We start from the raw sequence: 23,450 nt of genomic DNA, 5'->3' as shown, positions 1-23,450 counted from the left end.
TGCCAGCTCGTAGTGTTCAGTGACGTGTATCATTATCTCGTGACGAGACATAAAATTATTCTCGCAATGAGTTATTATCATTGTCGCAGTTCGACGAGATGCGTGCAAACACCTCAGGTGACCGAAATTTAAAGATAAAGGCTCGCGAGCATATTTCGTCCGTATTTACGCCGCCGGTGGCAACGTGACAGTTGGATCACTCTGTCGCCGATATTTTTTTCAGTTCAACGCGCGCCATCGTTCGATCGTCGCTCGTTTTTCCCCGGTCGCTCTTATTTAATCATATCCGATTCGAAAAACGATCAGAAATAGAACACGCGCCGCTCGCCGATCTTCGCGCGAAGTCGCAGTGCTCGTGTCTCCAAGTCATTTTAGCGCGTACAATACAATGTGCAATAATAATTCGGAAGTGGCCGACGCGAACTGCGTGCGTTATGTGTGCACAGATTCCCACGGCGCAATCGCTTGTAGTAAATCGAACATGATCTGGGACATCGTCTCGACGTTAACAGGCGGGCCATCAATCGTGTAGCCGTCCCCGAGCAACGTTATGTAAATGGTCGTCGCGACACCCGGCGATTCTGGTTAAACGATGACACTGATGACTGCTACCGGCGGCTTTTAGCCAGAAATTGATAATTTGGGTAAGTTCAACGTGTGAAATTACATATATTCATGGTCATTTAGAAACGTAGAGATTATTATAATATTTGTCGAGTAACATCACAGAGATCTTAACATAAATATATACATTTTTAATTTCGTAATTACAATTTGTAACAGATATGGAAAAGACAATTCATAAAAAGTATTGAAAGCAATGTCATTTTGTATGAACAAAAAGCTTTCTGCCTTTTTGATGAATATCGCTAAAATTTCACTAGATTTACTCAGCTGTCACGTTTCTAATCATGCATGATGATATCAAACATTACTGCCGTGCAATAAGCCGATCATGGATAATGATAAAATCCGCGCGTGTAAAATATTTTAGAAAATTAAAAGTAAAATTGCATTTCATGTTATAGATGAGTTTTTCTAAGATATCTAAAATCTTTTTGACAACCTTAAGAAGACATACGATTTTAACAAAAACCGAAATCTCGAGTACAAAAGAAATGATTTATGATTTTAAATGTTATATTTTTAGTGAATTTTCTAATTGTTATTGGATTATTGGATAGAGCACGTGTGCCTATTGTAACGCGACGACCGTGTACCACAATGTAAAAATAGAATGGAAAACAAAAAAGTGACTAGATGAAGACCTTGAGCGAACTTAATGTTGTCTGAATATAATTCTGATTGAATATCGCAATCATTACGATTTGCCGGTATTTGCCGAATTATTGTTGATAAAATTCCAGCTGGCATTATTGACAGTTTTCTTGATACAGATAGAATTTCACTTTGTATTATCAGATTATGAAATTTGATTAAATAATTAAAAATACAGAAATAGAAAAAAATAAAAGTTCTCCATATTGAAAAAAAACAATGAATCTGTGTTAAACACATATGTTAAACAGAGTTGCAAGATGAGAATCATGACGGTATAAACATACGAAAATAATCTGTTTATTCGTGGAAAAAACGCAAATTGACGTAAGATTTATTTTTTCCGTGGAAACTAAACTTGAGCTCATCAAAATTATACCGATTTCGATTTCAATTCACTATTAAAATAGCACTCTTCTTTCTCTGCCAAACAGTCTGTCCATTTTAATTAATTCGAAAAATCTGCGTTGTGCGTTTCAGCGTGTAAAGCGAAACAGTAACTAAAGTGCCATAAATCGAGACGCAATTAGAATTCCGCCACGGGCTTTTTCGAGCATCCAGAAATGCGACGCGTCTCCTGAAAGCGCGCGGGAATAACATCCTAATTTTCCATCAGCGAGGCATCATAACACCTGGCTGAAATTTGCGCCTGCGTGATGACGAAGTCTCGCTCCAACCCTCGTGAGACTTTCGGTGCGAGGGTGCAATTTAAACTTTGGCCCAGTAGCCAATCAACCCCTTGACGAGCGGACGATTCGGAAAAGTCGGTCGGTGTCGGAAAAAGATTTGACTTAGTGCTGTTTGCGCAAATGGTGCGATTTGTGTTGCAAAGTTCGTTGCTACATTGTTTGCAAAAGAAATTTTTGCAAGAATTGTATTCCGATGGCTGATCAAGAGTAGAAAGTACCGGTTGCGCAAAGGTAATATTTTTGATTTGATCAATCGCTTATTTATTTTATACTCCCGGCGACATTCTTTAAAATAATATACTTCTTTTATATTATATAAAGCAGAATTATACGCAAGATAATAATAATTTTAACGCGTTTTAAACGTATTAATATATGAGATAATTTATTTCAAAACTCCGAAATAGTTACATAAAGGATACAAGAATTTGCTCTCATCTAAGGTGTCTAATTACATGATACAAATTTAGAACACGCATGGCGCAGTATCTGGCTTCAGTATAGATACTCAAAAGAATGATGTCTTAGACCGTGACCTAGAGATTAGTCCATCCACGAGATTAGTGTGACTCAAAAGGCCATGTTACAATTTTTTTGTGGCAAAATGTATTTAAAGTTTTAATTTAAACACTTTTGATAGAAAAATTTTTATAATGCTATTTAGAGTAGATTAAAAATAGTCTGATTTTTGTGGATAAAAAAATTTTATAATAAAATATAAATAATTGTAAAAAACGAAAGGAAAAATAAATACTAAGAATTTTATTTAATTTTTTTCAGTGTTTCGAAAGAGATCGCAACGTGAGTGACCACGGTCATGATCTTGAGCGGAACGCTCACAGATTCCAGTTTCTTGGCCATCACACCGTTTAAAATCAAATTTAAACCGGTCAGTAAAACATCTCTTTCAGACGTGTATGTGTATTTATTGAAAGAAACTTTGAACTTTGCATCGCGGGCACGAGCATCCTAACAGTGTCAACGACTCGACTGTGCACGCGACTTTGAAGCAAACATCATTATTATTCCAAATGATATCGCGTGAGACTTATTAATACTTATTAGTATCCTCCACGAATTGGCATGTGACGAATCTTAATAAGTTACATTGTGGCCTAGCAGATTGTCGAGGCTTTGTTTCATGTGCTCGTTATGGCATGTTGAAACTCGGCCGACAAATTAAATTGCAATTAGCATTTGCCGCATTTAAATATAGTCATCAGATAATATTCAAAATCACTTTACTTTGTAATATACAGTTGTACTAATTTAAAAAGCTGTAGATAAGATCTTTTTTGTCATTTTTATTTCATTGGGGAATAACTTAAAAAAAAACATGCAGCATAATTAATACTATGAATAAAAAAGCTGAATTTTAAATTACTCTTAATACATATACAGGGTGTTTCATAATGTCCGTGCCAGCGCTCGTGTGCGGGTAGAATGCGGTAAACTAAATAGAAAAGTCCTGTACCATTTTGCAATTTTTGCAATAATAATTGAGATATTAATTAAAAAGGATTAACGAATAATCGCGCGTTGCACGCGGCTAGACCATGGGCTGTACACTCTAGGCATGACAGCAACGAGGATCACACGACAACGAAAAATAACAACATGTATTACTCTTGCTCTTGCCATGCGTTGATATTTTTCGTTGCCGTGCGATCCTCGTTGCTGTCACGCCTAAAGTGCACAGCCCATAATCTAGCCGCGTGCAACGCGCAATTATTCGTCAATCCTTTTTAATTAATATCTCAATTATTATTGCAAAAATTGCAAAACGATAGAGGACTTTTCTATTCAGTTTACCGCACTCTACCCGCACACGAGTGTTGGCACGGACATTATGAAACACCCTGTATATTGGATTAAAGTCAGAAAGTTTCTTCGAATTTTCGTATTTTATTTTTATTGATATAAAAAACATGAATTGTATTAAATGGTACCATAAATTGTATTAAATTAAATACCATTATTTAAAAAAAAGTGAACGAATAATACAATTAATATTTAAATGAAGTTATAAAGGTTCTTCTTCCGCGACATAAATTCTGTCGCCGCTTCCGCGAAACGATATCTACAGGTGCAATGTGCTCGGCCGCTCAGTAATTAGCAAATTATATTTTTAATTAAGTTAGCAGAAGTCGCGTGCGTGAGCATTGTTTCGATAAAGCGTCTAATTTTCTCTGAATCACTCTAAAGCTGAATGATTTGCGTGGAGGAATTTTTTCGCTGCACAAGAAGAGTTCTCACCAGTGAATGCGAGTGAATGCGAGTTTGCTCTAATACCGAACTTGTCGAGGGTGCCGACCTTGGCACGAAAGGCGTCGCGTCTCATCGAGACGAAGCGATTAGGGGCTCGCGTGCTCGGTTTGGCATGCCTCACCCTCCCACAGCTCTTATCGGAACTTTCCCTATATCATTTGGCTCAGGTTCCTCATCCATTTCTCGATCTCCGTCAAATATAGTCTTATCTACTTATAAATGTCACTCATTCGGATGACGTTTTGTACGTTGCGGTATTCTGTAATTACGTCTCTCTATTTTTTTTTTTTTTTTTAAATATGTGACTGTCTTCTTGATACTAAAATATTAGATTTCTTGATATAATTAATACGGCTTGAATTTCTTGTTAAACCTTCAAAGATGCTTTCTTTCATATATTTTCCATGTATAATGACGCACACATTATTATTTTTATAAATTTAAATATCTAATTTAAATTTTATTCTTAAATCAATATTTTTTAATTAAAATTGGAAACTTTAAAGCGTTACGAATATAAGATACTTTCTTCTTATTTATCCTTTTATCTAAAACAATTTTCCGGCTAATTTTCCGGGACGCCAAATCGCGTCTTTCGTGGAAACGCTAGTGAAAACGGAGGCGATTAATGACAGATAGGCGCTCCAAGCTTTCGAGTAGATGTATGCTGTAGTGGCTGCCAGAGAGACGAGTTCTCATGCCATACGGTCAATCAATGTCAGAAAGCACGCACGGCTGAAAGTCAATCAGACGGAGTTTCCGCCTGGCGCTGATCACTGACGTTTCCTTGATGGAGTTACAGCGGGCGAAACGACGCTCGGCGTTTATAAATCAGCCCCCGCGTGCATCGGGGATATCGATTCCAATGTCGAATGCAAGGGCCGACATTCCGCTGCATTAATCCACGAATATTCCCTATCGCTCGCTTTGTTACTCCGTGAGCGCACTCGAAGTGCATCTGCGTACGTCTGACGCATTTCATTTTTGTTAATTTTAAGAGAAGAGATGTAATTCCGAATTACGCGGCCGACGGAGAAAATTGCACTTTTACTTCGACATGGTTTTACATATTTACTGAGAAATTTAATAATTATTTTGATGAAAGTAAAACACATATTAATGTGGAGTTATTACTTTTGTAATAATTCTAGTTATAATTCTGAGGGAAAGAAAAGGGAGCAATTATATATATTGAATTGCGATAATATAAACAGTATTTTTTAGCGTGTGTCTATGCAAAATTAAGCAGTGTCTAATGAGCTGAACAAAAGGCACGTTTTAAGCTGATACAACGTGAAGTTTTGACTGACGTCATATTATTGAAATTCTAGCCGCAAACTGTCGAGATATGACACTTACGTGCCGCCGCAACTAATCTTGTTTCACGATAGCGTTCCGTCGCTTTGATTAATCAGCGGCTCTTATCACGCCCGCGGCGACTCTGCGGTTTTCGTGGCACAAGAATAGTCCGTACGAAATGTCAGCGTCGGGAAAATGTCAAGTGAAATTTGTTGCGCGCGACAAGAGCTTCTTTTTTTTCTCTCTTTGTGACGAACGGCGATCGTTCTTCCGGCCATTGATCATCTCGTAGAGGACCACCGTTCACATAGGATAGATGTACGAGGGAGAGTGTCGTATTTTACAGCATCCGATAGTGTTCCGTACGGCGTACGCTCGCGCCGACACCGACGGAAGCTTTCACAGAGCGACGCAATTGTTTGGATATGAAACGGGTCTGTTCAAGGGAAGAGCAAACACGGACGGAATCGAGCGACGAAAACTCGATAACTGGGGCGATAACTCCGCGCTCATTTACCATAGTCGATTCGTGCCAGTTTCGCTCAACTCACGTAACGAAGCGAAATCTCAGGGCCTCCTACCTCCTATACACCCGTCGTGTTAATTATCGTTTCGCTTTCTCACAAATCCTCGTCCCCAATAAGTTACATGTAGCTTTCGGAAATTGTGAACTGTTTGACAACTTCAAAATCAGAGGTTTCCCAGCAAAAAGTAATTGCGCGCTTTTTACACAATCCTTTGACATTCAAACTTCTAATTTATTTTTAAATAATTATTGTATTAAACTTGATGTAAGATTTATTTACACTCAAATAAAGAAAAAATCTTGAAGTAATAAAAAAAGAAGTTTGTACACAGTCTTTAGTGAAGTTACTTCTTTGTTCAGATGTTTCGTTTTCGTTGCTTCGAGAAGGAACTGTGCTTTGAAAATGTCGCGAAATTCTTTGAAAAGCATCGATAAACTGGTGTAAATTGGGAAATTCAAAATATTGGCGAATGGCCAGGGGGACTACACGTTGACAGGATTATACCGTGCGCTATAACGGCGCCGAAATAGCTGTGCGCACGTTGGGGAGATGAAAGCATAATTTTACGCCAGCACCGTGAGATGGGCTTCACCGTTGGAATCGCCTTGCCCGCTTTTTGCCTCGGATTTCGAGTAATTTCCGCCGGTCGTAAAGTTAACGGCGCGCCAGCACGAGTGCGGAAAGAAAAAAAAAGGGAACAATTCACTTCTAGAAGCACGCTCTCGTCCAAACTGCAGCATTTGTCTGATTAGAAACGCTGAATAAATAAACAAAAAATGAAATTCCTCCTTTTGATTGATAGAGTAAGGTATACACTTTTCGATTTAATCGATATTTTGGAATATGTGTGTAATTCTGGTACTTATATATATAATATAACAAAAAAGTATCAAAACTTCAATGTTAATAAAAAAATTGATTTAATTACAAGAAGCTATGAAAACTTAGTAAAATCAAAAGAATTTTTTATTCGAGCTTTGTCACATATTTCTCATAATTTTTAATGAATATAATTCTCTCGATGAATCGTGGAATAATAAAAAGAAATGTAGGTTGAGAGAAGAAACGATTCGAGCTTGCTTTAACGGAAATCGCGAGGCTTGCGTGACAGGAGTGCCGATTCGAGCTCCTCACCGATAAAAGTGTCTCTCAGTGAGTGCGTTTTAATTTATATTACAGCTTCCAGAGAGTATCATTACATTTCTCGGTCAAGCATAAAAGTCGACTAGCAATAAGAAAAAAATCTAGATTAAACCAGGTAATGGTCATCCGTCGATCTTTAATTGATTGATAAAGTACTCCTCTTTTCATGCTGAATTTTACGACTCCATAATAGTGGATCAAGCAAAAAAGCAGACAAAACAAATAAAATTATGTTCCTTTTTTTCTTTTTTATAGGCGTAGATGGTAAATTATTGTAAAATGCCAAAAAAATTCTTCTCGAACTCACTTATTACTAAATATTTATAGTACAATAATATAATGTAATTGTAATATAATTTTTAAGCAAACTCTGCTATCTCTTGCAGCCGGTTACCGAGCTCCGACCTTCGACGATGGTAGGCGGTCATAGGGTGAAACTCGCGGCGGGCAATGAAACCACCACCATGGTCACCGACGGCGTTACTACTAGGAGCGACAACAACGTCGTTGTCTCCACTGTACAACCGACCACCACTCAGCAAGTAAGTTCTCGCTCTCTGTCCCCCTCTTGTCGTGCATCCTCGTTTTCATTACGTCGACGCGTATCATCGACGAGTCGGTCGCGCGACGTCTCGCGGCCTCGAGAGAGCGAGAGTAGTAGTCTATCTCGTGGGTCGCACGACTCCTCCGCAAAGTGTCGACGCGCGGTATCGGACTCTCGCGCATTGAACGGCCGCGAAGTTGGACATTGTGATTATTCCGTAAAAAAAGAAAGACAGTTGACAAGTTGTGTGCGTGGTACACGTGGATGCATACAATAAGCGAGACACTTCTCTATTGGCATCTGTGAGCGAAGCGATATAAATCGTTTTCGTAATAACCCCAATTTTGATCAATTCTTGACGCTTAAAACGCAAATATATTTAACGTATACAAAAATAACGCTAATTTTTTTTGTATGCGCTATTAAAAAATAATTCTTTCCACTGCAATTTCAATAATTTTATAATTAATATCAATAGTAAGTTTAAATATTTATGTATTTTTGAATTATAAATTTAACACAATTGCAAATCGTATAACTTTTGAAATGTGAAATTGTTTTTATCATTTAGATATTATTAGTTATTTTAAACATCTTAAAAATAGCACACATTTAAAAATCGCTTGTTTACTGTTTAATTGTTAAAACATCCATGTGTCCTTAGCCTAAGATTTGATTACAGTTTTTTATCTTGGCTGTTTTTCGGATCGCAATTTTTTTATTGGCTATTTTATGATTCGTGAAAGTGTTAACGATGCATAAGCGCGCAACAGATGAACTGTACGAAATGCTTATAAACGTTTAAGAAAGACGTAAACGTGACTTATAGTCATGTTTTAATAACACATATGTGTACGTGCGCACACGAGACACCGACCGACGCGAGAGCTTAACTGACATATAAATAGCGCGTTTAAAGAGAGCCGGCTAGAACTCTCTCGCGTGTACGACTTGCAAGCCCATCAGGAAGGCGCGAGTCGTTTCCCGAGAAGGATCGTGCGACTGGAGCCGATTTAGTCGTCGGAAGTAGTGCGTCGATCGACGTCAAAGACAAGATTACGAGAGGATAACATCTCTCTTTAGAGTACGTGTAATTTTGTCAATCGTTTTTCCGATACTCGTGACGTCCGGTGAACAATGCGTGATGTGCGTGGGACAAATATGAGACAAATTTTAGAATCTTCGGCGACATGCGTCGTTTGTGACGTGCTTCGTAAATAGAGTGGTGATTATTATCGTGCGGAGAAAATCTGAGCAAAATCAACTTGCGTTTGATAATTATAATCGTATAATTATAATCGCTATCGTTTATACAATTAAAAATAAAAGTTTGAGTTGCAACAATAAACCAATTGCTAATTAATAATTTAATTAAAGCTATTTTCTTCTATCAAAATTTAATTGGATACCACTTTCGTCGGCATCATTAAAATTTTTTAAAAATTATATAAAACTTGTCAGAGATCTTACAATTATGGAAATATATTTTAATTTAATTTAAATAAAGAATTGCAAATTTAAGTAAGGCGATAAACAAATATATAGCTTATCGGTTGCATTATTGGATGGATTATTGAGTTTACGGTCAAATGAAATTTAGATGAATCGCAAGCTAGAACAGATCAATGAATTTCAGTTTCTCTCTAGAGATTAATTTCCGTCCTTTCGTTGCGTCTGGCAGAAAATCCAACGGATCTTGAAGGAGCAAGCCAGGTGGCAAGAAAACTGCTCACGCAGACGCGTGAAGTGCACATCGAGTACTGCCTGTTGTGTGGTTAACAACTACAGCATCGTCGCCTCTAGGGGCGAACTTGCTCGAAATAACCGCGCTGCGGGTGAAACGACGACAAGCAAGAAACGGACGATCGTGAACGGGAGAATCCACTCCAAGGAGGAGACCTCTCAGGGCGGCATCCTCGCCGAAGAGGAGCCGAACAAGTCAAGGGATATCTCAAAGGACGCGCCTAGAACAGGCATCTCGAGGGGCATTCAACGAGGAATAATCAAGTCTGCTTCCGTGCCGAAGGACTTGAAGGAAGGTACGCTGCATAATTTTTAAATGAAAATTATACACACCACCTTTTACAGTAGTTCTTAATTTTATGTTGATATTTTTTTAATAAAAAATGCGACTGGCACTTTTATGCAATTTTTACGAATTGAAATTAACTCATAAATATTAATATTTCAACATTGTGCGCTAATTTATCTATTGCGCCGTTGATTGTTCCTATATTTAAAAAAAAATTGCAGTTTATTTTTTTGCTCTTCTAAAAATCTATCTAATTTGGAAAGAGAAATTATCACGCGGCTATCATTAGTTGTTTACGATACTAAACACGCGGCGTCTTGCGACATTATACTATTTTTGATGGAAAAATTAATTTCCTGTCTGTCTATATCTCTCTAATAACTACTTGGCTTTAGAAAAGACGACGATGACGTGGGTGATATTTTGTACCTTTGCTTCATTCGTTCCACGGATTACTGATAAAGTATCGAACAGAAATCGCATATCTCACACGTTTTGATTAGAATTGTTAATGAGAGTAAATAAAGCAAGACTTCTTCATAACAATTAACACAATAAACCTGTTATCGAAGTAAAACCATATACGCTGTAAAAATAAACTCGATGTCGAATAAGATAAACTAAATATCATCCGTTGTTATAAATTTGCATTTCTTGCCATGCAATAATTTGTGCTTTTGGAGGAACACTTTATTTCTATTTATACAATTGGAATTTCTGTCGGAACAAACAAGTCACGCGGGGTCATGCCCGTCGTAACTATCGGCTCCGGCTGGAACGAAACAAAATAAATAAACTTTTTATCGATCCTAATGACGCGCGAAGTTCCATAAGTCTCACGCGATCTGCACGATAGTGCGAAAGCATACTCGCGTGGAGTATTTCTACGGCAATGCGAACATCTGCATGTGCCGTTAGATGCGTCTATTTAGGCCGGCGAACGGCGAGGAACACCGCGGAAAGTGACACCGGCTGAATATAGAACTGTGACTCGTGGCAGGTCTTCCAGCGCGGGAGAGAACGCTGCAGCGGGTGCCGGAGGAGGGCATTCTGAAGAGGTCTTCCGCCTTCCTGGTAAATCTAGCGCATCATCCCTCCAGCGATCTCGCCGAGAGGTACGGCGAGTCGGCCAAGTTCCTTGGCTCCAACGGTTATGAGTTCCGCAGTTCCTCGTCCACGCGGTACTCTGGTCTGAAAGGCTACTTCTCGATCCTAACGAGTGACAACGCGCGACAACTGCGTCCGCTACAGCAGTCGACCAGCGTTCAGACGCTGTCGACGAGTTGGAAGAAGAAAGGCGTCGGCGTAAAGAAATCCGTCTCTTTCAGCTCCGACACCAGCTTCGCGGAGAAACGCACGCCGTATCGCAAGCCTGTTGTCCACGAGGCCAAGATCTACCGCAAGGGTGTGCTTCAAGGTGAGTTTCGCATGACTGACGTTCAATTCTACTCTAATAAATGTGCAAATTTGATTAATTTAATATTCAGATTAAAATCTTGATTTAATTTTTATTGAGGGAAGATAGTAGTGTCTATTTTTAATAGTAGAGTATATTTTCAATACGTTTTTTCTCATTCACTGTTCTTTTATCAAACAGTTAAACTCGCCGAGTTATGTACTTCCTGAAGTCCGATATTGTCTTATGTAACAACGCGATGCAGATATTCAGATCTTTACCATTACGTAAGCAGCGACGATTTGTCGAGATTTTTTGTTTGCATGACACTCTTCGGGTTGACACGCGTCGCGTCGCTTATTAACGCCTCGGAATTGATCCTGTCGCGTGACATATGCCGCGATAAAGTACACTAACTGATAAGTAGAATATTTGAATTTCGATAAACGGGTTCGTTCCAGTCGCATCGCGGATCAATGCGGAAAAGCTTTTAGACTTGACAATAACGCCGCTTTAATAAACTGCGACAAATTGCCGATACAAATTGATCTGTAGAAGCTGCAGAGTGTCGTTTGCAATTTTAAAGTAACATGCCGATTTCAAACTGTGATCCGGAGTGTAAAGTAAAATTATTAGTAGTAAAGTCTGATATATTATTTAGTATTGCGCAAATAATCTAATAAAGCTTATCTACGGTCGAGATATTTAGAAGCCAGCGGCTAAGAGGCAAATATAAATTTTGCAGACCGCGTGCGTGAAGAGACAATTAAAGCAAAAGTGCCGCCTTCGTGGGAAATACCCTCCGGGGGCCCTACGGCCCTTCTGAGGGCCGCCAGAGAGGCAGACGACATAGGTCTGAAGGAAATTGTCGCACAGGCCCGAAAAGTAGGCCTGAAAGGCATGGACGTCAACGTGGTCGACAGTAGCGGGAGGGTGAGTGAATATTTTTTAATTACTTAAAATAGTAATTAATCCTCGATTATCGTTGTACACTATAATTTCATATTATATGTCGTTTATCTTTCCATGCATAATATAAGTAAAATGGAAAAATTCCATTTTGTAATAGTGGAATAGATTAATCGGGGAGAAGTGTGGAGAAGACGAAAAATTGAATAAACAACTATTAAATATATATGAAAGATCTCGGTTTAGCGAACCAAGAATTATTTATTTTCACATGCTCCGTCGATATCTCGTTCAAAATTCTCTCAAAACTGCACTGTGAGAAAGAGGAGAGATACGCGTTCGCGAAATGGATCACGCTAAACGAATCCGACGGATTGGAAAGCCGTCGGCGATCCGTAATTAACTGCGCGCGAATCGCGATCGATGAAAGTGCAATTAAGGCCGAGCGAGTCGCGCGCGACGGCAGGAAACAAATTTCGCCTTCGAATAGGTCTATTTTTAAATCGCCTGGCTGGGATTCCGGCGTCGATGCGCGCAAATTTCGTTCCTCAAACGATTGGTCGTGCGCGTTATGCATAAATGCACGGCAATAACGGCAACCCCTGCGGGCTCGCTCGACGATTGATTGCCGATGAGCAGAAATTAACGTATCGAAATAAATACTACCTTATTATCACTTTTATCAATTTGATGAGATTGTATAAAAAATATGTCCTTATTTTATTAATACAGAAAGATTCTCAGTTTAAAAATGAAAAAAATATAGTTCTCATAATATTAATTTCTTTAATGTAACATAACGATTTTTTAATCAAGATAATTTAATTCTTTTTATCTAATCGAATTCGTGTTCATGATTAGCTTACAACAAATGCGATTAACTTATGTGATTTTCTCTGTTATTTCTTCTTTAAAGTTTTTTTTCAGAAAGGTTCTTCTAATTAACTTAAAGAGAATCGATTTGTTTCATGCGGCTTCACACTGCGGTACATCGCGATCAGATAATCGGTGTAATTAGTATGGTGCCTGTAGAGAACTTTTCTAATTGCTGACGAAACTCTGTATAATTAACCGGACTGTTTTCCGGGCCAGCGTGCAGATTAAGCGGCGAGAGATCGATCCGACAGAGCGGATTCAACCGCCAGCGCGTCGCAAACATCGCCGGTGATTTTCCAACTCGCTCGACGATATGATTCGGCAAAAATTCCATGCTCACCGTGGTTTCATTAACGCCTATCTCCACATCCACATCGCCTCGTGGAAAAGTACCGAAGTGCTCGTTCGCACCCCTCTGTACGCTTCTACAACAAGCCGAATGGAAAATCATGTGCCGAGAAATACAAGATTGGTCGCATTTTGAACGCAAACATGTAAATCGTACCGGAAAATACTGGAATGTATTTTTCAGCGAAAATTTATTTGTACTCTTTTTGTAGTAAACATTTTATTCTTGGTGCATGCACGCTTAATTAAACAATTTATACACGAAGGCGGTTCAAATATAAACGAGGCCTTTTTATTAAACTTTTTTTTATTTGAAAAAAAACCTACAATATATATACACTTTTCTGTGTACCCCCTTGCCTCCATGCACTTTACTCAGCTTAAAAATGTCATTTTAAAATGCTATAAAAAGAAACTGGTTGCCTCAATAACCAATTACGTATGAACGGGAATGTGTTAACTCCTACACCTCTTTGTGTTCCCCGCAGAAATTGTTGTTCCACTTGTACACTTGCGCCTCCGATAGCGTCTCTTCCCCGCGTTGTGTAACAGCATTCGATGCTAATTGTTCAGACATTGTAACAACAATTACAAAAACAATTGCCATGAGATCACGACTATGCAGGGCTAAAATAGACATCCCTACTTTTATTCAGTATAAACACACCTGTCAGCGTTGATTTGTACTCACACGAAAAAAAAAGTCTCATTTATATTTGAAAATCGCCCACCGCCTTGGTACATTGAATAAATAAAAAAGTCTCAGCTCCGCTGAATAAGTATTGAAAGCTATAAGTTTTCCATTAATCAAAGGAAGAATGTGCAATTAAAAGATGTAATATAAATAATTAAACTAAATAAAAAATGAATAAAAAAAATTCGTTTTAATATTAGTGCGATATAGAGCTTATGTAAAAGCACACGTGATGCATGTCGCTTTTGGAGACGAGAAAATCCGGATAAGCGTATCAGGAACGAGCAATCGCACGATGAGCGATGAGCGATGTTTGCAAAGAGATATTACAGACGCTGCAATTAGCGTCTCGAAGGATGCTCTTGACATGTGGAGTTTAACGTCTCACGATGATGACTCGCGTTCATTACCATTGAACGACTTCGTTCGAGGACGAGGCCGATGCAATACCTTCGAAGATGACAATGCCGTAAATTTCGCGCTTTATTGAAATTTTAATAAGCCGACATCTTAAACTCGCGTGCTTTATTCAACCGATCGGCTAGCTTCCCATCGTTGCTTTCGTACTTCGGAATCGATACGAGATCGCGTAATCTCGATCCCATACGGGAGTTCTCCCGCGCTGACCGCATTCCGCGTGCGACGACGTTGCGCCGCAATTAAAGTCGGATCGCGCTTCGTCTCTTCTTCCATAGCTAGAATGCGGTCGACCTTCATGGAGCCGCCGGCGAACGCTGCATTAAGGTCGGGACGAAGGGAAGCGTGTAGGTGTCCTGGGTAATTGTGACGGATAACATCTGAGCCCGCGGTATCGCCGCCGTTTCTAAGGTCGTGCACGTGGAACGGGAAGGATGATTGCGAGTTACAATGCGCGCCGCGTCGGGAAATTGCGCTCGCGATCGCTTGCACGCAGCACGTAAAGCGGACATTTACATATTAACCCTGGGACGGGCGTTAGAAGATGTTCGATTACCTGAAGCAAAATGAGATGGATGCCGATGAATGATTCGAATCGGATCGAGGAGTCCACGCGGAGTTGACGTGCGACTGTCAATGAATATCTCAAACTACTTGACACAGTTCTGCTTGAAATTAATTTGCGATAGAACTCAGAGAAGGATTCTGTCTATAATTTTACGCGCCGTAATAATATAAAAAAATATTTAACGAACGAAATGCGCACACATGCGAAATACATATCGGGAATATATACGGCTTGTAAAATTATTAATAGAATTTTGTTCTGGATTCTGACGTCAATTACGAAAGCGAGCTTTAGATAATAACTAAAAATTGTAGAAATATCCTGGAGTGTTAGAAGTTTCCATTTGAGAATAGTAAAACAACTGTTTAACTCGCACGTTCCGTTTTGTTTGAAATAGATGAAATAGAACTCGTTGTGCTTGATTCACGATCCGCGCGTCGTTTCAGAAGCAAATGCGTCTTCTTTTGAACGTTTGTTGGCATAGTCCGTGCTTTAACATTTGTTTGTATACCGGCGTACTGGCTGACGCAAGCAAAGCAATAACGTTCGAACGTCAATAGCCACTTAATAAATTGATTCTTAACGGATAGTCCATTGTGCATCTCGATGTCGGCGAAGGTTGCAAACAATGACGGAAAAGAGAACATCTTCCTACAGAGAGAACATTGTCATGCTATCCCACAATGCAGATGTAAAACGCGATGTTCGCTTCCATTCCAATATATATTTACGCGTCAATCAAGCAAAGACCAGTGAAATAGCATTCAAAGATAAATCCGATGAAAACTTTGTATACCATGGAAAATGTGTGGCGATTTAGCGTAAGAGAGATCTGGAATATCGGTTTATTTCAAATCGACAAATTTTAATTCAAAATCTGCGCATTCATCCGCATTCAGTTATCGATATTTAGATTTAGTGGATTAAATTCGTGCAATGTGTGCCGCGAAACGTGTGAATCGCGTGGATTTCAGGTCACGGTCGAGTGCGTGAAAGAGACATTCGCGTGCGAAGAGGCCGAGGAGTGAATAATGTTTTGTTCGAAGCGCGAGTTTGCGTAATCACGAGCATACTTTTCGCGCAAAATAAACTGGGATTATTTGTTTACAGACGGCCATAAGCTATATGGCTGGGAACGGCGCGACGACGATGCTAGAGCTGGCGCTCTCTTTCGAAGGTGTGGATCCGAATTTGCCCGATAACGAGGGTAACACACCGCTCCATTTTGCCGCTCAGGCTGGTGAGTGATCGATTATGTTATAAATAATATCGTATTGCGATTGTGCGCGGTTACGCACAATATTCGTAAAATATCAATGACGCGTTGCGTATTAATCCGTTTGATCTCGTAATTTCCCAGAATTAAATCTCTGGAATATTTGACAGAAACGTGATCAGATTCTATAGTAATATCAAGTAATGCGAAGTGATTGAAAGTACGATATCATTGATACCGCTAAAATATATTTTTAATGCGGTATTTTTATCAATATTCTAGTCCAGTAACTTAGAGATTACGTAAGCATCAATTGCTTTTTTGTTACTCAGAATATCGTCTTCGACAATTTTAGTCAGCGTTCTAAAAATGAACTTGGCGAAACGCGGGAGAGTAGGAGTGCGTTTATTCATAAGGAAAGTGACAAGAATAAATATTGCATCGATGTGCGAGCGTAGCAACCAGTAGGCGTCGAAAGTGCGTGCCAGTTCTCGTAAGAATCTTTAAAATTCGTTTGTTCGGGAGCGACCCCAGGTTGGTTTAGAACATAATTTACCTCAGTGTTTATCTCTGCTTCTTTTCCGCGGCGCAATTATTCCGCCTTGCTAGACAGCAAACGGCCACGTGGCTGCAAAACAGATTTTGTATACATCCGTTGTAGTTATGTTAACTGTAGGCATGAAAGCATAACATAGGACAAAGTTCAAGGTATTATTCAGATTATGACTCAAACGTAACGTTTGAAGGCTGATACAAAACGAGAAAATAATGAACGGATGAAGCAGACAATCAAATCTTCTTATTGTTAAGCATATCAGCTTTGGAAATTCATAGAAATTCGACTTGAAAGGGAATAAAACTATGAATTATTTAATAAATTGACGAGTCAGATCTTGATCTTTCCTTTGTCAGATTTTATCTAAGAGAATAATATACAATACAAAGCGACGATAAGGGCCATCAGAAAATACTGATGCAGAACGCGATCTAATGCCAAATTTGCCGGTGGAGCTTTCGTGCCGATATGAGGATTCCATCGCGTCACAAGTGCCGAAAATAGCGAGAACGTTGAAGCGTTTCGCACAACATAGCAGCACATTGCGATGACGCGTGCCGAAAAACGTTTTGAGCCAAAATATCGGGAGTTATGAAATATCGCACGCGTGCGAGAAAACCGCCGCCGATGATGTCAGTACATGTTTCTTGTTACGTGTTTGCGGACAGGACAGACCGAATGCCTCAACATCCTTCTGCAGAGATGTCCGGATATCGAGGTGGACGCAAGAAATACCTTAGGCTTCACGCCACTTATGAAGGCAGCCCTTCAAGGTAGAACAAAATGCGCAAAGATTCTTTTGTTCGCCGGTAAGTTCGAGTGATTCAACTTGATTTTAATGAAAGCTAATGTTAACTTTAATTTATTAATTGATAATTTAAATAATAGTCTCGTAAAATCTGTACTAAATTTTAACTATTGCAAAATAATGATAAACAAATAAATAAATAATTATAAATGTAATTTATTGTAATCATTGTATTATACAAAAAAATATATTATCGTACACACGTCGTTTTAAAAGTTTCTTTCATAAATTTCCAGGTGCAAATCCTACATTACGTGATCATGGTAGAGGATTAAGGGCCGAACAGTGGGCGAGATTTTGCGGCAGATATGTGTGCGCCGAGATGATCGAGAGATTCGCGAGACATCGTCTGCTAGAGAGGACAACGTCCTGCCGTTGGGGTAGCGAGCCTGAATTGGCTGCGAAAGTATTACAAGGAAAGGTATGTTAGAAATCAAAGTTTCCTCTAACTCGGACGCTTCTTTCACGCAGAAAATATAAATTCTATGTAAATTACGTAGGTGACGCCTGTACCTACGGCTCCTATGCCGCAACCCTCGGGGTTGAAATCGAAAATAAGGAAAGTTTTTCGCACCACCTCCAGCCCTGATCGAACCTTTTCTCTCGTGTCGCAACTTACCAGCGCGGCTCTCTGCGCGAGCAGTCCGGCCTTGCCGAAACCGTCACCCGTGGTGAAAAGTCTGCTGCGACCACTGAGTGTACCTCAATTAAGGTATGATATTCTGCATACAACAATAATGTAACGTATGGTCTTTACAAAAAGAAAAAAAAAACAACAAAAAAGGCTATTTTGATATTTTTGCGCTCCAATATCTGCGTTTTTTTAATTCTTATTATTTTTTGTCATTACAAAGGTATATGATTAAAAAATATATACATAAATTGGAGCAAGTCTAATTATTCACTTAAATATATATTTAGATAGGGTCAAAAATGAGCGAAATTTTGCGGCAGATGTGTGAGTGCAGAGATGATCGTAGAATTTACGAGATATTGTCTGCTGAAAAGAGAACGATGTTCAAAATCGAAGATTTCTTTCATATACTTTTTTTCGCTTATAAAAATTATGTAATTAACGTTTGCAGTTAACAACTCTTATACAACAAAATTTGGCAAATTAAAATTAAAAGTAAAGAAAGTTTTCCGCAGCATTTTCAGCTTGAAGTTTTCATAATTTATAAATTATACTTCTTTAATGCAAACGTTAATTATATAATTTTTATAAGCGAAAAAAAGTATATGAAAGAAATCTTCGATTTTGAACATCGTTCTCTTTCCTCATCGGTATACCGATGCGGAACAATCCGGTTATTAATTACCGAAATCATTACCTGTGAAAAATTTGCTGCGATTACTGAACCCGATTAAGGTATAATAAATGTTCGCAGCTTTTTATAAATAATGATTTTGGTAAAGCTGGACTGCTTGTACAGAGTTTTCGCGTCGGCAAATTTAACTAAGGAAAGTTAAAGCTTTCCTTTACTTGAAATTTTAATTCCAAAAATTGCAGTATAAAAGTTGTAAACGTAGGCGCAACTTATATCGTTTATATAGAATATAGATTTTTTGCGCGACAAAAATATGTCATTAAAGGGTTTTTGGATTCTTTATACCTTTTTTAACAATACTTTTGTCCCTCATTCAGGCTTGTTCTTGATCATTTTGACGCTCACAGATGTGCGTCAAAATCTATCGCAACGATAAAAATACAATTTCTATATAGAAATAAAGAAGTATAATTTCTTATAGAAATTAATAATTCTCTTTAAATTACATATGCTAAATAACAAATAATTCTGATGTGCAATTTCAAAACAAAAAATATTGTGCCATTTTCTAGGGTGACGTTGGTTTCACCACAAGACTTCTTGGAAAAGACCTCGGAAAAATACAGCACAAATTTCACAGATAAAATTGAGAACTCCATCGCAAAGCCGCCGCGCTCGAAAAAGAAAAGCAAGTAGTCTAATGTAAAAATTGCGCGACTAAGAGCCGCGTTTAGTTGCCCGCTTCGCGTTGAACAATCGCGAACGGAGATTACGCAAGTCTGCTTGACGCAGAAGCAGCGAGATGAAGAGAGTGTTTGTGATCTATTTGAGATCATTTACGTGTTATTCAATTCCACTGTTGCCTGTAAAAACCGATCGGCCGATCGTCGTCCGGAGCCGCGGTCCTTCAAATAGATTGTAGGCTTTTCGTTTTTACCTCGACAGAAGAATTATTAGCGATGCATTTCTCTCAAAGGACGTTTTCACGAGGATTAAAAAGAAAGACCTTCGAAATCCGATCGCTTCCGATAAATCATGACTTCCAGCGAACAGCTGCTTAAAATGTTGTCATGTTTATGGCTCGTATTCGAGATTGTTTTCGGTGTAAACCACCAACGCACGACCGGATGCGCAAACATTCATGATGATCAAATCTTATTTTTAGTTTAGACTTATAATGGATCGTACGGTGTGGCGGAGCGAAATACAGCGCGATCGCAGTTTACAAGAGATCGGCGAAATTGCGCCCAAGAGTGGTCACATCGGACGATTCATATTAAAAGATCCACCGAATCTTTTATCCTCATCGTCTTACTTGTAAATAAAATTTCAATTTTCTTGAAAAATGCAAATGTGTATCTTAAAGTATGCGCCGAAGCGATCTAGAGATTCTATCGGTTAAAAATGATCGGGCGAGCTTGCGATCGTCACGACGATCGCAAGTCTCCCTCCAACTTACAATACGCGTTTTACGTACAAGATTTTATATACAGTTATTGTCTGATGGTTGTTTAAATAAATGTCTTATCATTCATTTATGTGTTTTGATTGCGTTAATTATTGTACTATATTTCGGATATGGAGATCGATAATGAAGAATCTTTCATCGATCTTTTTGTCTTTTATTGTTTTTCGAGTCAAAAGTGGACACGGCTTATTCGTCGGAACGACGATTCCGTCGTTTCCTGCGATTCTTGGCTTGCGACAGAATTTCGTACGCCTGCTGAATCTCCATGAATTTTTCCTGAGCTTTACGTCTCTCCTCTTCCGATCCTTTAACTTTATCAGGATGATTGTCTCTAGATAAAATTCTCCATCGTGCCGTGACTTCATTTTGCGATGCGGTTTGCGAGAGATCCAAAACCTGAAAAATAATAACGTGTTAGTTAAACTGTTTAACTTCCTAAGGAGCGATATGTCGATAAAATTTGATAAAATTTTGCGAGCAACCACCGGACCTTATAAGCGTTTATTTCACCTCGTGGATCTGTAAGATCCACCAATGCCGCCCAAGTTGCCCAGAAGCCTTGGTGTTTTGCCTGATTCCACGTAGCTTCCAGACTTGCCTAGACATAATGAAGACATTGGCATATAAAAGAAGTTAAAGTTAGTTTAAAATTTTCAGAATTTAACAAATTATAGATTTACCTTGAGATCCGTCCATATAGGCGAAGTGAGGAAATGCTGAATCGCTTCCGACAACTTGATTTCCTCACCTTCGCTATCCGTGACAACCGCATTGAAATACAAATAACTGCAGATTACGGCAAAGTAAAGCGTAAGCGCTAAAGCTAAACTTGTCATTCGTTTCATAAAACTTTTTTTCTTTTTTGGCTTCAATCGCCATTGTTTGCTAAAAGTGTCGAAACTCAGACTTGAGGCGACTATCATCAAGAAGAGCCACATGGTATCATCGCCGATGTAATACAAGGTGGGATACAGCAGGTAAGCGACGATAAGTGCCGCCCATATCGAACCCCGCTCTCTACCAACGTTTCCAACCGTCCAAATACCTATTGAAATATTAAATAATATTTCACTGAAATAACTGTATCTATATAATTTGTCTTTTTTAATTATAAACGACATATTACAGTAATATTGACATTTTAATTGAGAAAATCAGAATTTTGATTTAATAGAAAAGATTTTTAAATCGAAGATAATATAATATATTCCAAATAAAACTTTTAAACAAAATTTGTAGGAAAGACTATCTTTTAACAAGGTAATGTTATATTTTTGTTCAATGCCGCATTGTGACCTTAAAATTATCATTCGTAATTTACAGCAAGCGCGCGATAAGAAAATGTGACACATCATCAATAATTGATTCAAAGACCTTTCAGCTTTTCTTGTATCTAGCACGATTCTTACCTAACGCGATAACAACTGGTACAAGAATTAACAAATGCCTGAAATTAATGCCATATATTTCTTCCTGCGGGATTGCATTAATATACAGTTCGGCCCATAAATAGGCGACGGCGACTTCCGCTGTAAATCGCATCGTAGAAAACGGCGGCTGTAAGCAACAAGTTCGATTTCATCATCGATCTATAAGGTCAGTCAAGTTGTATTTGCGTCCGCAAACTTCCTCACGTTCAACGTCCTTGCTGCGAATTTACAAATAATTTTCGACTAAATATTTAATCTTATTACGCCAGCGTGGATCGTGTTACACTACGTCATCAATTTTTCGAATACCGATAGCAATAATAGCGAGCAAAGGTGCATTTACGCGAATCAGTGTATTACGAAAGACCGTGTATTTCAAAACTGAAAATATCAATCATTTATCGCAGCAAGAATTTCAAACGTGCGCCGGATATTTATTTACCTTTCGATTAGCTCTGACTTTTCGCTTAAAATCCTCGATGAACACCGGATCATTGTTCGCGTCGGCCACATACGAGGGTATCCGATAAATGTCTCTGAGCCAGCCGAAACCCAAGTAGCCACCGAACGTGCTGATATACAAAAATGCCTGATCGTCCCTGCCAATGTATACATGATGTGCTCCGAAAAGCCCACCAAACAACCACAATAAATAAGCCCAGAGTTTTGATTTTTTTGTCACATCTTCGCTCCTCTCAACTTTCAAATTATTTTCCTTCGCTTTCCCCATGATATCTTCCGAAGTGTCAAATCAACTGTTCATTTTGACGTGGACGATCGCCTCGATATCATATCCTTCTATTTACAAATTACGGTACCGCACATGAAGAGCACGTATCCTGTTGCGTCGTCGTTATTTATGCATTTTTACAGATACAATTAAATTGTTTTACAGATAAAATTAAACTGTTTCACAGCAAAATCGAAATTACTCGCACGTAATAATTCTTCGCTGTTCTCGGACTTGGTCTGTTGGAGGCCTATTGTGGAATGACGGCCACGATTCCACCTTACCTTACCGGTTCAACGATCCCCCTGTTTAGCAACGGTATCTGTTCAGGAGCGTAAGAAGCAAGATTATGCTCGTCTTTTATACAAAAATTAAGTAACAATCCGACAAACAGGCTGCAGAAAAAGGACATGTGGGCGCAAGTTATGAATAAATAGACTTATTAGTAATTTATAAAATGTACAACACTATATTTTTAGAAATAAAATTTATTATACAATTGTGTATTACACATATTTTATTACATTTTTTAAGTAAGTAATTTTATTATTGTTTAATATTGAGCTTGGTCATCAAAAAAATTAATTATGTATTTCGTAAAATAAACGAAAAGAATCTCACATCTTGTTGCACTTAACGTGATGTCATAATATAAAAATTTGTACAAAACTGCTTACTTGTTGGCAGATTCGACTATTTAAGACATTAGGCAAAATATTATTATAAATTATATTTAATTTAAAGATTAACTAATATTCATAGATAATTAGTTGTTCTTATAGTAATGTTTATAAGAAATATACAGATATTATTTCTGTAAAAAATATCAATTGGATTTAAAATAAAACATACTCCTAAAAGTTGTAATACTACTAGTATAGCAAGAAAACCGGTCATATGTTAATAAATTTAAGTTTTACAAATGAATTTATGCACACACACACACATCTGAATTATATGGATCTTCATAATTCATAATCAGTGCG

The 23,450-nt window shown here is 38.4% G+C and overlaps 2 protein-coding genes across 4 annotated transcripts; one reads left to right on the top strand and one right to left on the bottom strand.

Annotated features, from left to right (window-relative positions):
• The first annotated feature begins 103 nt into the window (after positions 1-103).
• LOC105672863 (uncharacterized) lies at positions 104-20,370 on the top strand. Of its 3 annotated transcripts, none has more exons than XM_012368059.2 (11): positions 104-644; positions 2,748-2,856; positions 7,591-7,746; positions 9,430-9,787; positions 10,781-11,197; positions 11,922-12,109; positions 16,099-16,228; positions 17,429-17,569; positions 17,805-17,989; positions 18,069-18,280; positions 19,409-20,370. In XM_012368059.2, the coding sequence occupies exons 2-11, from the start codon at positions 2,785-2,787 to the stop codon at positions 19,530-19,532; spliced, it is 1,983 nt and encodes a 660-aa protein (XP_012223482.1). In that variant the 5' UTR covers positions 104-644; positions 2,748-2,784; the 3' UTR covers positions 19,533-20,370. The 3 variants fall into 3 exon arrangements, with proteins under 3 accessions (XP_012223482.1, XP_012223483.1, XP_067216099.1); XM_067359998.1 differs by lacking the exon at positions 104-644 and adding an exon at positions 1,919-2,198; XM_012368060.2 differs by lacking the exon at positions 2,748-2,856 and having other exon boundaries at positions 108-644.
• A 67-nt stretch (positions 20,371-20,437) lies between these two features.
• wus (TM2 and DnaJ domain-containing protein wurst) lies at positions 20,438-22,742 on the bottom strand. The gene is made up of 5 exons (XM_012368072.2): positions 22,177-22,742; positions 21,714-21,861; positions 20,985-21,349; positions 20,795-20,902; positions 20,438-20,700 (listed from the first exon to the last, which is right to left on the bottom strand). The coding sequence occupies exons 1-5, from the start codon at positions 22,462-22,464 to the stop codon at positions 20,491-20,493; spliced, it is 1,119 nt and encodes a 372-aa protein (XP_012223495.1). The 5' UTR covers positions 22,465-22,742; the 3' UTR covers positions 20,438-20,490.
• Between the last annotated feature and the right edge of the window lie 708 nt (positions 22,743-23,450).

This window comes from Linepithema humile, chromosome 1, assembly GCF_040581485.1.
Source record: "Linepithema humile isolate Giens D197 chromosome 1, Lhum_UNIL_v1.0, whole genome shotgun sequence".
Classification (NCBI taxonomy): Eukaryota; Metazoa; Arthropoda; class Insecta; order Hymenoptera; family Formicidae; genus Linepithema; species Linepithema humile.
Note: the sequence above shows the minus strand (reverse complement) of the source record. Positions and strands in the feature narration are given on the sequence as shown.

Coding starts and splice junctions, on each gene's coding strand:
- LOC105672863 (XM_012368059.2), top strand. CDS start 2,785: ATGATCTTGAGCGGAACGCTCACAGATTCCAGTTTCTTGGCCATCACA. Junction 2,857..7,590: donor TTAAAATCAAATTTAAACCG/GTCAGTAAAACA, acceptor TATCTCTTGCAG/CCGGTTACCGAGCTCCGACC. Junction 9,788..10,780: donor GCCGAAGGACTTGAAGGAAG/GTACGCTGCATA, acceptor GACTCGTGGCAG/GTCTTCCAGCGCGGGAGAGA.
- wus (XM_012368072.2), bottom strand. CDS start 22,464: ATGGGGAAAGCGAAGGAAAATAATTTGAAAGTTGAGAGGAGCGAAGAT. Junction 21,350..21,713: donor ACCAGTTGTTATCGCGTTAG/GTAAGAATCGTG, acceptor ATATTTCAATAG/GTATTTGGACGGTTGGAAAC. Junction 20,903..20,984: donor CTATATGGACGGATCTCAAG/GTAAATCTATAA, acceptor CATTATGTCTAG/GCAAGTCTGGAAGCTACGTG.